Consider the following 14,993-nt stretch of genomic DNA (forward strand, 5'->3'; position numbering starts at 1 on the left):
AGGATGCCTGGGGAACTCGCAGGAAGAGAGCAAGCTGAAGTATATTTGCTTTCATCAGTTTTCTCCTTCATACCTTCAAGTAGCATCTCCAACATGAAGATTTCACCTTCCACTTTTCTAAGTAAAAATAAACAGACATGTTCTGGACTATGTGGTCAGTATTCTAGGTAGTAACAACAGTTCTTGATTATAGCATTGATCTATATTATTAACACGGCCTGTCTTCCAACAGGAAGGATGATGGACACTCACCTTGACTGGCATCCTGTTTATAGTTTCATTGGAAAGGCCTGGGCTCTAATTCTTATTTTCTGCCCATTAACTGTGTACGCCTGGGGGTAAATCATTTAATCATTATGGGCCTCTGATGTCTCAGTTATAATGTTGGATAAAATACTATGCCTTCTGGGTGGCGCCCATAGCTCAGTGAGTAGGGCGCTGGCCACATACACTGAGGCTGGTGGGTTTGAACCTAGCCCGGGCATGCAACAAAAAAATAGCCAGGAGTTCTGGTGGGCACCTGTAGTCCCAGCTACTTGTGAGACTGAGGCAAGAGAATCGCTTAAGCCCAGGAGTTTAAGGTTGCTGTAAGCTATGACGCCACAGCACTGTACCAAGGGCAACATAGTGAGACTGTGTCTCAAAAAAAAAAAAAAAAAATACTATGCCTTCCTTATCTGGATTTGGTGATTTTATTTATTCATTTTAATTGTTTTAGGTTAATTTGAAGGTACGAAGAATTAGGTTTCAATGCTTGTATTTGTTAGGTAGAGACCCTCTTATAACTGTGTCCCATCCCTAAGAGGTGTGCCATATACCCTAACATTGTGCCCATTAAGTGGGAGCACACCCATCCCCCCGTCTTCCCCTCTTCCAGTTCCCTCATTCTCCTGCCCCTCCACCTTGAATTGATGGTGGTGTTTTAGAGTTTTTCTCCTATGTGGGCTTGTATTAGATTGTCTACTGGCTTCATGTTAGAATTAAGTACATTGGATTCTTGCTTTGCGTTACTTTACTAAGAAGAATGTGTTTCAACTCCTTTACAAAAGATATAAAGTCTCTACCTTTTTTAATGGCTGAATAGTATCCCATGGTAAACATATACCACCGTTTGTTAATCCATTCCTGGGTTGGTGGGCAGTTGGTTTTCACATTTTGGCAATTGTAAACTGAGCTGCGATAAATAATCTAGTGCAAATGTCCTTATGATAAAAGAATTTTTTTCCTTCTGGGTAGATACCTAGTAGTGGGATTGCAGGATCAAATGAGAGGTGTAATTTGAGTTCCTGGAGGGTTATCCATACTTCTTCCAAAGAGGTAGTACTAGTTTGCAGTCCCACCAACAGTGAGAAAGTGTTCCCTTCTCTCCACATCCACACCAGCATCTGCAGCTTTGAGACTTTGTGATGTGGGCTGCTCTCACTGGGGTTAGGTGATAGGTTGGTTTTGATTTACATTTCTCTGATGTTCAGGGACAATGAGCATTTTTTTCAAATATTAGCTATTCATTTGTCCTTCTCAGAGAAAGTTTTGTTCATACTTCCTGCCCAGTGGTAGATGGGATTGTTTACTCTTTTTTTGTTGATTAGAGTTCTCTACAGATTCTAGTTATCAATGCTTTGTCAGATTCATACCATGCAGATATCTTTTTCCATTCTGAAAGTTGTCTATTTGCTTTAATTGTTGTCCTTAGCTATGTAGAAGCTTTTCATCTTAATTAAGTCCCATTTGTTTATTTTTGTTATGATGGCCACTGCAGTCTTTATCATAAAATATTTCCCCAGTCTGACATCATTGAGAGTTTATCCCATATTTTCCCCTGAGATTTTTATTGTGTCTTAAATTTCAATCTTTTATCCATCTTGAGTCAATTTTTTGTGAGTGGTGAAAGATGTGGGTCCAGTTTCAGTCTTTTACATGTGGTTATCCAGTTCTCCCAGCACCATTTGTTGAATAGGGATTCTTTTCCCCGCCATAGGCTTATGTTTATCAAAGATCAGATGACAACTAAAGACTGGTTTCATGTCTTGGTTTTCTATTCTGTTCCATGTGTCTGCCTCTATTTTTGTGCCAATACCCTGCTGTTTTGTCACTGTGGATTTATAATATAACCTGAAGTCTACTAGGGTGATGCCTCCAGCTTTTGTTTTTGTGAAGAATTGCATTGGCTGAATTTGGTGATTTTTGAGGTTCTTTGCAAGGGATTCTGAGAACAGTGATTCTATGAAAAAATGGTTATGTCAATTGTAAAAAAAGGAAGGACATAAAATATCTGAAATTTAATAAGTTTAAATTAGATTTAAAGTAGATTTACTACAGGTCCATGTATATATAATGTATATTTAACCAACAAGGAGAATTCATCTTCTTCAAATCCACTACATTTACAAAAACTTACCTTGTAGTCCACAAAGAAAAATCTCAAATTCTAAAACATTAAAAATTATTTTACCTTCAGTTGGGTGTGGTGGCTCACACCTATAATCCTAGCACTCTGGGAGGCTGAGGTGGGTGGATTGCCTGAGCTTAGGAGTTCGAGACTAGCCTGAGCAAAAGCGAGACCTGGTCTCTTCAAAAGATAGAAAAAGTAGCCGGGCATTGTGGTGGGCACCTGCAGTCCCAGCTACTGGGGAGGCTGAGGCAAGGGGTTCACTTTAGCCTAAGAGTTTGAGGTTGCTGTGAGCTATGACACCATAGCTCTCTACCCAATGCATAGAGTGAGACTGTCTCCAAAAATATATATACCACCTTCATTCTCTTATCACTAGAAATCAACAAAAGGGTAACCCCTAAACCCTATTTAATTGGAAATGTTAACACTCGTCTAAATAACTTTGGATTAAGTAGGAAAGAGAAATGAACATTAGGGATAATTTCCAAGTGGATGATAAATGAGAGGGCAACATGTGAAAATGTAATGAGATTAAAGCAGGCCTCTGAAGAAAATTTAAAGCCCTAAGAGCATTATTTAAAAATCAGTAAGAATTCAAAACAGGAAGATTTTAAAAAGTATAAAATAAACCCAGGAAAAGGAAGTGATTCACAAAAGCAGAAATAAATGAAATCTAAAGGAATTTGATAAAAATAAAAAATATTCTTATAAAATGTCTTCACATAAAATAAACCACTGGGAAGCTCCACTAAGAAATGCTAATAAGATTAAGAGAAGTAGGGCAGCACCTGTGGCTCAGTGGGTAGGGCGCCTGCCCCATATACTGAGGGTGGCGGGTGCAAACCTGGCCCCAGCCAAACAGCAATAAAAAAGTAGCTGGGCGTTGTGGTGGGCGCCTGTGGTCCCAACTACTCGGGAAGCTGAGGCAAGGGAATTGCCTAAGCCCAGGAATTGCCTAAGCCCGGGAGTTGGAGGTTGCTGTGAACAGTGTGACGCCACAGCACTCTACCGAGGGTGATAAAGTGAAACTCTGTCTACCAAAAAAAATAATAAGAAGAAGAAAGTAAAAGTAATAGGAAGATTTTAAAATCAAAAGGGATTAGAAAAACTTCATATGGACACAGTTTAAAATTTGCAGAATTCTTGCCCCTACAGAAAGCCATGGCAATTTAGAAAAATATAAATTGTTAGCCTGGGCACAGTGGCTCACACCTGTGATCCCAGCACTTTGGATCTGAGGTGTCTGATCACTTGAGCTCACGAGTTCGCCACCAGCCTGAGCTAGAGGGAGATTCCATCTCTAAATATAGCCAGCGTTGTGGCAGGCATCTGTAACCCCAGCTACTTGGGAGGCTGAGGCAGGAGAATCACTTGAGCTCAAGAGTTTGAGGTTGCTGTGAGCTATGACACCAGGGTACTCTACTGGGGGCCACAAAGTGAGACTCTGTTTCAACAACAAAAGTATATACTTAAAATTTGCTCAAAAGATTGCCTAAGAGGTATCCAGTTACTTTAGTAAAAGGCGAAAGATTTATACAATCTGAAGAGAAGCCCGAGAATGGTATCCAGTTACTTTAAAACAAAACAAAATAAAAGAAGTAAGGAATATGAAAAAAAACTAGTAACTAGAGAAAAATGAAAAAGATTGTCAAAAATCTCTCCCTCAGGCGGCGCCTGTGGCTCAAAGGAGTATGGCACCGGCCCCATATGCCGGAGGTGGTGGGTTCAAACCCAGGCCCGGCCAAAAGCTACCAAAAAAAAAAAAAAAAATCTCTCCCCGAAATGTACCAAGTCCAGGTGAGATTATGGGTGAGTTCTACCAAGACCTTAATAAACAATTCCTGTTTATAGATTCTCCAAAATCTAAAAAGGGAGAATTTCCCAATTCATTCCATAGTTTGACATTAGGATATTTATTAATATATTTCACTACATTAATAGATTAAAGAAAAACTAGGTTTCTCAATCCCATTTCATTAAACATTTTCCTAAATAAAACGACAAAAGCTTTCATTCTATAAAGCTAAGAATAAAAGGAAACTCTAGATGAAGCTTATCTACTTGAACCTACAGCAATCACATTTGGGAGAATTTTCATTACTGTTAGAAAACGACAAGAATTCTCTCTTTCACTAGTACTAATTATCCCATGTTATGTTGTTCTGTAAAACCTAGCAAATAAAGCACTTAAATTGAGAGAAGAATTGGAGGGAAGAAAAGAAATAAGGAATAAACATTTATGGGGAAAAACTATCAATATTCAGGGTGGTGCCTGTGGCTCAAAGGAGTAGGGCGCCAGCCCCATATGCTGGAGGTGGTGGGTTCAAACCCAGCCCCGGCCAAAAATTGCAAAAGTATATATATATATTTTTTTTCACATGCTCTGACAGATGTAAAAACAAAGCCAAACACTGAAAATCAAAACACTGAAAACAGTGGCACAAAAATAGCCCAATGTAAGTTAAACATATAATTCTTTATTTCCTATATATCAGAGAAAACATCTATTAATACTCAGAAAAACCATAAAATAGCTATATTAAACTTAACAAAAAAATGTGTAAGATTTAGGTGGAAAAAACATGCTCCTGGATGGGAATACTCGCTGCAAAGATTTTTAACTCTTCCCAATCATATCTGTAAGTTCCCTGCATCTTAAAGAAAATTCTCATGAAATTTTATTAAGGAAACTTGGTGAACTGATTATAAAGCTTATTAGTAAGTGGCGTGTGCAAGAATAGCCAAAATTTCTTTGAGAGAAGAAATCTTTCAAAATATAGATTAAGCTATGATAGTTTCAAGCTGTGTGGATAATGTGGAAATAGAAATACAGATGAATGGAATGGAAGGGTAAGCCGGTCCCTTACACATGTGGAGGTTTTGTAGCTGAGAAAGTCTTTTTCATACAGTGGAGAAGGCTGTCCTTACCTGGTGGGGCAAAGACTTAAGTATGAAAACCCAAAGTGATAATCGAATGAAATATAGGAAAAGACGTTGTGATCTAATAGGCAGAAGAAAGTGAATCAGGGAACAAGAAGAGACCAAAAATTTAAGAGAAAGAAGTGAAATCATGGAGCCAGACCTAAAATGGCCAAAAGGGAGGGGCTCGAGGACCAGGGGGACGGTGCATGTGGCTCAAGGAGTAGGGCGCCTCCGGCCCCATATACTGGAGATAGCGGGTTCAGCCCCGCCCAAAACAAAACTGCAAAAAATAAATAAATAGAATAAATAAATTAAAAAGGACCAGGTCTGAAGAGGTGGAGAGCAAGGGAAGGAAAGGGAGGCAGGAATGTAGAGATTTGGAGATAGAGAAAAGGCATTTTTGAGGAAACGCACGATCTTTTCTGCAAAGCAAGAGAGAAGATTGTATGCTGAGAATACTTGGATAGAAAGGATAGGTTGAGGTAGCACCGCATTTCTTGACTTCTTGGGTTCATCTGTCAGTGGGTGTGGAGGCATCTACTGACTACTGGACTATATTCTGATGCACTCGATGTATAAAACCCAAGGAAGTATTTTTGCAAATTACATTTGAAAGGTAATAATGCAGTTTGAATAAGAACTCAACAGGTGACATGAACAAGTGACTAGTCACTGGAATGAATTTACAGAATTCTTGCCCCTACAGAAAGTCATCCACCTGGCTTTGGGATCAACGCTTAGAAGGTTGTCAACATGTCAAGAGTCTGAGAGTTGAAGTTTGTGTGGGGGTGTGGGGGGGGGTTGTAGTTTGTAAGTCTGCTTGTTACTACATTATGCACATTTGAGAGCAAGATCTTTGTTTTTTTTCTTTTTGAGAGTCTCACTCTGTCGCTCTGGGTAGAATGTGGTAGCCCTCATAGTTTACGGCAACCTCCAACTCTTGGGCTCAAGTGATTCTCTTGCCCCAGTCTCCCGAGTAGCTGGGACTACAAACACTCACCAGGACACCCAGCTAATTTTTCCATTTTTAATAGAGACAGGGGTCTTGTTCTTGCTCAGGCTGATCTCAAACTCCTGAGCTCAGGCAATCCACCCACCTGAGCCTCCCAAGTGAAGAGAACCAGGCTTGAGCTGATCAGCCTTTGCTTGTCCTGAGGTGGCTTTAACTGGATTTTGGGAGAAGTCAGGTCCCTCCCTTGCCCCACTGTTGAAAACTTCTCCCGTATATGGTATATAATTGCAGTTCAAACTCTTTTGATTTATATTCGTGCCAGGCACAGTGTGGTTGTAACTAGGATATAAATAAGACATTGCATAACTTTGGTCTTAATATGTAGTAAGGCCTGTCTTTAACATGACTGCCAAAATAAGATATTCCTTGGAAAATAAATATCCTTCCTCTATTAGTTTTAAAACAAATAGCAGAAGCATGTAGAGATTTTTTTTTTTTCCAGGAAAAAAAAATAAGCCTTTGGGAAAAATCAATATTAAAACCTCCTCCTGCTGTCTAATTACTCAGTATTGAAATACAAGTAGACAGAGGTTCCATTCATTTTGAAAAAGTTAAATTAAACCTGGGGAAAAAATGCCACAGGGTGCTAGTGCTGAAATACAAACAATTAAAATATTTTGGCATCGACAGTGATTCCATGGTAAAATGCTGTGAATAGAAAGAGCTGAATTTACAAATATTAAGCCCACTAAATAGATTCTGTTCATTCACATTAGGAAAATACATGGAAACAATCCTATCCTTTAGTCCTAGGATACATGTCAGAAATATCTGGGGTGGAGAGACGAGTATGATGCCATTAAAAATTACCAGTTGGAAACTTCAAACTGGGAGTGTGCTTCTAAGTTTCTTTCTTTCTTTTTTTTTTTTTTTTTTTTTTTTGGGACAGAGTCTCACTGTGTCACCCTCAGTAGAGTGTCGTGGCATCACAGCTCACTGCAACCTCTAGCTTTTGGGCTTAAGCAGTTCTCTTGCCTCAGCCTCCCGAGTAGCTGCGACTATAGGCCCCCGCCACAACACCAGGCTATTTTGTTGTTGTTGCAGTTTGGCCGGGGCTGGGTTCGAACTCGCCACCCTTGGTCTATGGGGCTGGTACCCTACCCACTGAGCCACAGGCACCGCCCAGCTTCCAAGTTTCTAATGTGAATTAACTCAGAAATTATTTAGGTTTAAGATTTAAACGTTTCCCTTTGTCAGGTTGTGGGTCCCTCGCCCCAAGACCAATCAACCTTCCAATGATCCTCTCCTGCCCGCTTCCCCTCAGAACTGTCAGGGGTGGGAAAGAAAGGGGGAGAAAAGAGGGACAGAAAGAACCGGGCAGGGACAGTAGGCAGGAGGGGAGAGAAGGCCCTCTGTGGTCGGCATGTGCGCTTTCTAGGGCTTTCCTCTGCTTCTCTGGGGCCCAGAACAAATCATAATGACATCCACCAAGACGCAAATGGCAGCGCCATGCCTCTGCCCCAGGAGACGCTTGTTCCTTGTGGCTGCTCCACCTGGGTCAGTGCCCAGCACAGGCCCTTAGACACTGCAGAGCCTCCATGCTACCTGTGGCATGAGGTGACACTGTTCACTGGCAGCTTTCCAAGCACGAAGCCAGGAGCCACTTCAGAATCCTACCTGGAGTAGGGCAGCTTTGACCCCTCCCATTACACAGTCGATTTAAACCTGACCTTTCTGGATCATAGTCCCCAATGGTTGCAGACTCGTGCTTATGGGTATGCTGTTGCAAAGTCTGGTGTTTGTACTTGGTGGCCAGAAACTTCTGCTCCAGCGGTTCGAGATGTCCCCGCAAGTTCTCCAGGACCTGTAGTGGTGAAGTCATGGGAATCACTCACATGCAAGCCTATGCGTGTAGTCGTCTCCCCCAAGATACAACACAGGTGCCCCCAAAAGCAGTGTCAAAACGAAGCCACCAGCCTTCTTCTGGCAGCACCAGTTGTTTTGTTTCAGAGCTTGACATCTAAAATACAGACAACCCAAGAGCCATCTCAGGGTTCACAGTGTCCTCACAGCAGGAGCTGAAAGGCACAGTCCTGACTTCTCTCTCTGGCCTTTTCCCACTCAGGCCTTTGAATTCCCTAAGTGGGACGTTTGTAATCCTGAATATTTGCAAGATGATTGTTTTATAAAGCACTTCCTAATTCCTCATTTAACCCACACCTGAATGTTGTAAATGTTGTGAAGTAGATTTTATTATCCTAGTTTTACAGAGGAGGAAATTGGAGCTTCCAGAAGTATGTCTGAAGCCACATAGATATTAAAGAACTAAAGTTAGGGGGCTTGGGTCTAAGTCCACGGGGAGTTGGAGGTGAGCTGGGGAAGGAACAGCAGGAAGATTTAGCCAGAGCTATGAAGGGGTCTTGTAGAAGTCTGCACATATAGACGGGTCACGTCGTGACAATGTACAGAGGCGTCAGCCCCACATCCCCAGTCCCTGAGCACTGCCTACATCTGGCCCTGAGCCAGAAGTGTGAGACACAAAAATCTGTATCAGGTACAGTCCCCACTCTTAGGAATTTTATACCACTGAGGAAAGAGACTGTGGATTAGTCTACTCCAGAGGTCCTCACACTTTTTAAACAGGAGGCCAATTCACTGTCCCTCAGACAATTGAAGGGCCAGACTATAGTTTTACAAAACTATGAACATATTCCTATGCACACTGCACATATCTTATTTTGAAGTAAAAAAAACAAAACGGGAACAAATACAATCACGCCGCCTCATGTGGCCGCGGGCCGTAATTTGAGGACCCCTGGTCTACTCTGGAAGGAGTGAGACTTAAGTCAGACTGAAGAAAGCGCTGTGAGGATGGCGCCCATAGCTCAGTGGGTAGGGTGCCAGCCACATACACCCAGGCTGGCCAGTTCAAACCCGGCCCGGGCCTGCTAAACAATAATGACAACTGCAACAAATAAATAGCCAGGCGTTGTGGCAGGCACCTAGAGTCCCAGCTACTTGGGAGGCTGAGGCAAGAGAGTTGCTTAAGCCCTAGAGTTGGAGGTTGCTTATGAGCTATGACACCACAGCACTCTACCGAGGGTGACATAGACTGTCTCAAAAGAAAAAAGCCCTGTGAGTATGTCCTCTCCAGGAAAAGGCAGGCAGGAGCGACACCAGGAAGGTTTCACTAAGTGGATGATACTTGATCAGAGACTTGGAGAATATGAGGGACTGAGCCAGATGGAAGTCTGAGAGAAGGTCAGCATAGCAGGCAGAGGGATGTCAAGTTCAAAGGCTCAGAGGCGGGAGCAGGCCTGGCCAGTTTTGAACAGCAGGGAGACCCATGCTGCTGGAGCATGAAAAACAGAGCGAGGAGAGGAGGAAGCAGCAGAGGTGAAGAGACACGGGCTTTGCTGAAGCCCGGTAGGGCCTGGCCCAGGCAGGTTCCATGGAAATGGAGAGGAAGGACGATGTGGAGAGATGGCACCCAGCGCAGAAATACAGCACAGTGAGGTTACAGGGTCCAGCACAACAGGGTTCAAGTACAGACTCTGTCATTTACTCATGGTATGATTTTAGTCAACTTGAGCTCTCTAAATTTCTCAATTTTCTCAACCTATAAAATTAAGATAATAGCCCTGCCCTCATATTATAAAAATTAAATGTGATAATGCCTTGTGTGCCAGGAGCATAGTACATAATCAATGGTGGCTGCTGCTATTCTTATTAATATTAAAAATGAATAAATAGGAGTCTGGGAACGTACCGGCTATAGGGTATAAAGATGCCAAGTGTCGTGTATTTCCCATTTCCCCCCAGACCCATTTCCATCTTCAGAGCTGACTTTAGTGACTGTAAGGGGCTCCCTTGGGCCCTGGCTTCAGTTGTTTTCAGCCAATGGAAGGCAACAGCAGAGAGAGGAGTTGGAGAAGGGGCCTTTATCCTTGATTTCCTCCTCGTGCCGTCCTGGGTGGCTCATCCCTCTGCTGAGAGCCGGGGCGACCATCAGCTGCCTCTTCAGGCTCCAGGCCCTGGTCTGCTTTAGGCCTAATTGAAGCAGCGCCCCCCTCTTCCTGTTCCCATCCCTTACCGGTTTCCCTTAATCTTGCCCATGCTGCTGTAAAATAATGTGTGTACAAAGCTGTCCTCACTTTCCCATTTGAGTCATCTGACACTGACACTGTCAGTCCCATAGACAATGCCCACGTTTCCAGCTTGGGGAATGAGAAGAATGTGACAGACCTGACTAAAGCAAGGAATCTAACAAGTTTGAAGATGTCAATGTTGACAGGCTGAGTTTGCAACAAGCATGGGGCCCCCAGGTGAAGAGCCACACGGATGTCTGGCAGCAGAGGTCAGGATGAGTAATGTTGGAATGGGCAGCATGAAAATGGCAGTTAAATTCTCAGAATGGTGAGGAAGGAAGGAAGGAAGGAAAGAAGTTAAAGCCATGAGAGGGAATTAGATGCTCAAAGGAAAGAGGATAAAGAGAAATAAGAAGAAAGCTAATTAAGAATCAGGATCTTGTCCCAAATGAAAAATTCATCATTAATTTGTAAATGAAGTCAAATATTTAGAAAATTATTGTTTTGCTCACTTTCCATTATATATGTTAATTTTTACTAAAACAACGTATGCTAAGATTTCTTTGTATCATACACATGTATGTATATGTGTGTGTGTTCAAGAAGAAGCCATTCTTCAAATTGTATAATGGAATGTCTAAAATTGGTAAATATTCACTAGCCACAAATAACTAAACTCTACACTAACTGCTATCTTATCTTGTCAATAGTTTACATTTGGTGACCAGACAGAATAAAAATAATTTGTGTAAGTGTCCCCCCCCCCCCAAAAAAAAATCGGGATCTTGGAGTTTAAATTGTGTTCTATCTCAGAATACAAGAAGGCAGTTTTCTAGGCACAGACGTACCTCGTTTAATTCTCACGACAGCTCCTGAGATAGAAGACGTGCGTGCTGCAGCCTGTCTGAGGTTGTGAAATCAATGAGCAGAAATAGCAGGCCTACTCCAAACCAGCTGCGTTCCCAGGCCGAGGTGGCTCCTTGTGGCCCTGTCTGGCCTTCCTCCAGCCCTGTGCCAAATGGGCCCGGGACTCCCAGACCACAGGCCAATGTTGTCAGGAGCCTCTTTCCTCTCAGTCCCGGCAGGGATCCCCACTCACCCACTAACGTCAGGAAGAAACTTCCTGAATCAAGGCCTCTGAAGACTAGTGCCTTAAGTCAGTTCTCTCTGCTTTGCTCAGGCCTTCAAAATTCTGTGTGCTGCCAGTTTCTGAAATCCCTGCTTTGGGGAGATCTTTATCCTCTGCCACCCCTGCAATCTCACTTCCACATCCACCACTTCTCTGCAATCAGGCTTGCCAAGGACTCTTGTGGCCAAATCCAAGGCACTCTTACTTTCCTTTCAGTCTTGAACTTTTTTTTCTCTGTTATCCAGGCGGGAGTGCAGTGATGTGATCATAGCTTACTGCAGCTGTGAACTCATGGGCTCAAGTGATACTCCTGTGTCATCAGCCTCCTGAGTAACTGGGACTACAGGTGCCTGCCACTACAACAGGCTAATTTTTAACAATTATTTTGTAAAATGGGCTAAGTGTGGTGGCTCACACTGATAATTCTAGAACTCTGGGAGGCTGAGGCAGGTGGATGCTCCAGCTCAAGAGTTTAAGACCAGCCTGAGCCAGAGAGAGACTCTGTCTCTACTAAAAATAGAAAAACTAGCTGGGCATTGTGGTGGTAGCATGTAGTCCTAGCTACTCAGGAGGCCGAGGTAGGAGGATCATTTGACCCCAAGAGTTTGTGGTTGCTGTGAGCTGTGCCATCATGGCACCCTACCCAGGGAGACAGAGTGAGACTCTGTCTCAAAAAAAAAAAAAAAAAAAAAAAAAATTTTTTTTTTTTTTTTTTTTTTTTTTTTTTTTTAGAGATAGAGGGGTCTTACTACATTGCCTATGTTGGTCTTAAACTCTTGGCCTCCAGCAATAGTCTTGCCTCAGCATCCCAAAATTCTGGGATTTTAGGAGTGAGCCACTGCACCTGACCCCATCCTTGAACATTTGATGGTGAGGCCCACTCTTTTCCCCTTCTTAAGGGCCTCCTTTCTCTTGGCATCTCTGGCGCTGCTCCTCCAGGGCTGCCTCAGACCTTTTGGGTCTTTCCTCTCCTTGTCTGCCCCCTGGTTGCTGTCCCCTATGCATCTATGGTCAGCCCGGGCCATCTCATCTACTCCATAGCTGCAACCCACAGCTATGCTCAAATCTGCATTTCCAGCCCAAACAGCTCTGAGGGCCAGACCATTGCTCTCCTGCCTACTGGGCCTCTCAATGTTCCATAAGGACCTCAAACTCAAAAAGTCCCAAACTAAATTTGACATCTTGGCTCCTGCCTGCCTTCCACTCCTATTCTGAACTGGATCTTCTACTTTTATTCCTGATCTTGGTTACCTAAGCCAGAAATCTGGAACTCATCCAAGCCGCCTCCTGTCCTTTATTCACCCCTTTTTATTAACCATTTCCTTAAATCCTGAGGTTTGCCAGCCTGGTTCAGGCCCTCGTACTTCGTCACTCGGATTCTGGCTTCCTGACCAACCCATGTACCTACGGTCTTCGTCCCATGACGCGTCCCATTTATCAGCTTTAAATCCTTCAGTTCTGCCTCAGGACGGAATCTAACCTCCTTAGCATGGCTTAAGGCCTTTGGTGATATGGCCTTCTTCCACCTCTCTGGTCTTCTCCCACTTCACGCATCCCAAGCACCCTCCTGTCAATCACAGCACCCAGCAGCTCCTCCCACTGGCAGCACTGTCTCCTGGGCCACTGTACCTGCTGTTTCCTTTTTCTAGAATGCTCCTTTGCCCCTATTCTGCTGAACTCACTTCTACTCCCCCACAACACCCAGCTCAGAAGTTACTTCCAGGAAGCCTTCCAAAGTATTTCCTAACTGGCAAAGGTAACCCTCTTCTATACATCTGTAGCAATAATTAATCTGCATTTTAATTGTCTATTTACCATTCTACTCTTCCTAAGAGACTATAAGCCATTTGAAAAAGAAATTGTTTCTTCATCTCCAAATCTATAGTGTCTGGTAAAGGGTCTGGGACATAGTTACCGATGCCTCATAAGTGTTTGCCAAATTATTTAATTAATATGATGGCTGAGAATGATCAACTGTGTCTTAGCATTTGGGTCCTGCTGGTATGGTCCATAACTCTAGGTTTCTGAGCATAGTCTATGCTGAACCTTGCTTGTTCCTACACTGGGACTCCAGTCCACCTACCATGTTAGTGGCCCCGTGGCCTTAGCTGCAGCCTCACATCAGCACATTCCTGGTTCCCCCAGGCTCAGCCCTTTGCCCTGTTGCTCCATGCCCGCTTCCCACACACTGATAACAAGGCTATTACAGTGACAGCATCAATTAGTGATTTGGCTAAATGCAGCAACAAACAAGGATGTGAAAGTGAAAAATTCTGGTCTGAAAAGTCCTGCTTCAAGACAGATTTTAAAAGTTTTCAGAGTCATTGCCAAATGCTAGCAATCTTTGTAATCTAAATCCATCAGGGCCATCAGCTATGGAAGGCCCACCCTTCATAATGACTTCCATGATCTTCTCTTAAAAACACCATGGTCTCTGATACATGATAAGGTGACTGGAGAAGAGTAACAGTTGGAAGAACTTAGAGGGAAAGAAGGCTAGGTGCATACAGAGCTAGCATCCCAAGCTTTGTTAGCCCCCATGAACAAAGATAGTTTAATCTTCAGCAAAACATTTCCACTCCCATCACTGTAGAGAAAATAGGGTGCTATAAAGTCATTTACATTTACCCAGTTCAAATTCCCTAATACAGATTATAAAAACAGGATAAAATTAATTACCATCCTCTTGTCTTGCAAATGACAGAGAGAGTCCTTTTTTATTCTTTGTGAAAATTCTTGTACCTGCAGTGAATAATATGTAATCTTTCATTAATGGAATGGAGTCTCAGGTTTGAATTTAGTTCTATCTTTTATAAGAAGCTTTAAAAGTCTTACTTTAGTCTTCAGTTGGTCAGTCTGTTCATTTAACTTCTGGCACATCTGTTTTCCTTGGTATATCTTCTGAAATATATTAGGAGAGCTTGAGGAAGGGTCTTTCTGGGAAGTCGATGACACCATAGAGAGGCTTGTCTCAGATTCTATTCCTAAATAAGAATATATTTTGGTTGTCATTCATTTCAGCTTACCACGGTTTTATTAAGTACTGAAAACAGAAGGCTGGACAGCTACTACAACTTGCTATTTTTTTTTTTATTAAATCATAGCTGTGTACATTGATATGATCATGGGGCATCATACACTAGCTTCACGGACTGTTTGACACACTTTCCTCACACTGGTTAACATAGCCTTCCTGGCATTCTCTCAGTTACTGTGCCAAGACACTTACATTCCACATTTACCAAGTTTCATATATACCCTTGAAGATGCACCGCAGGTGTAATCCCACTAATCCCCTTCCCTCCACCCACCTCTCCCCTCCCTCCTCTCCCTTTCCCCCTTCCCCCTATTACAACTTGCTATTTATTTTATTTATTTTTAGAGACAGTCTTACTTTGTTGCCCTCGGTAGAGTGCCATGGTGCCCTAAAATCACAGAAACCTCAAACTCTTGGGCTCAAGTAATCCTCTTGCCTCAGACTCCTGAGTAGCTGGGACTACAGGTGCCTGC

General features: G+C 42.9%; 2 protein-coding genes across 3 annotated transcripts in view; one reads left to right on the plus strand and one right to left on the minus strand.

Moving 5' to 3' along the window:
* Positions 1-14,993, minus strand: part of AKNAD1 (AKNA domain containing 1) — a 37,068-nt gene that overhangs the window by 17,814 nt on the left and 4,261 nt on the right. Inside the window, exons 3-5 of the mRNA XM_053592033.1 lie at positions 14,319-14,467; positions 14,163-14,225; positions 7,997-8,130 (exon numbers count right to left, since the gene is read on the minus strand). Of these exons, the coding sequence (XP_053448008.1) occupies positions 7,997-8,130; positions 14,163-14,225; positions 14,319-14,467 (346 nt within the window). The remainder of the gene's footprint in view (positions 1-7,996; positions 8,131-14,162; positions 14,226-14,318; positions 14,468-14,993) is intronic.
* The window catches only part of GPSM2 (G protein signaling modulator 2), a 102,337-nt gene that overhangs the window by 2,273 nt on the left and 85,071 nt on the right, over positions 1-14,993 (plus strand). The window lies entirely within an intron of this gene.

The sequence above is a fragment of the Nycticebus coucang genome, chromosome 5 (assembly GCF_027406575.1).
Source record: "Nycticebus coucang isolate mNycCou1 chromosome 5, mNycCou1.pri, whole genome shotgun sequence".
NCBI classification, from domain to species: Eukaryota; Metazoa; Chordata; class Mammalia; order Primates; family Lorisidae; genus Nycticebus; species Nycticebus coucang.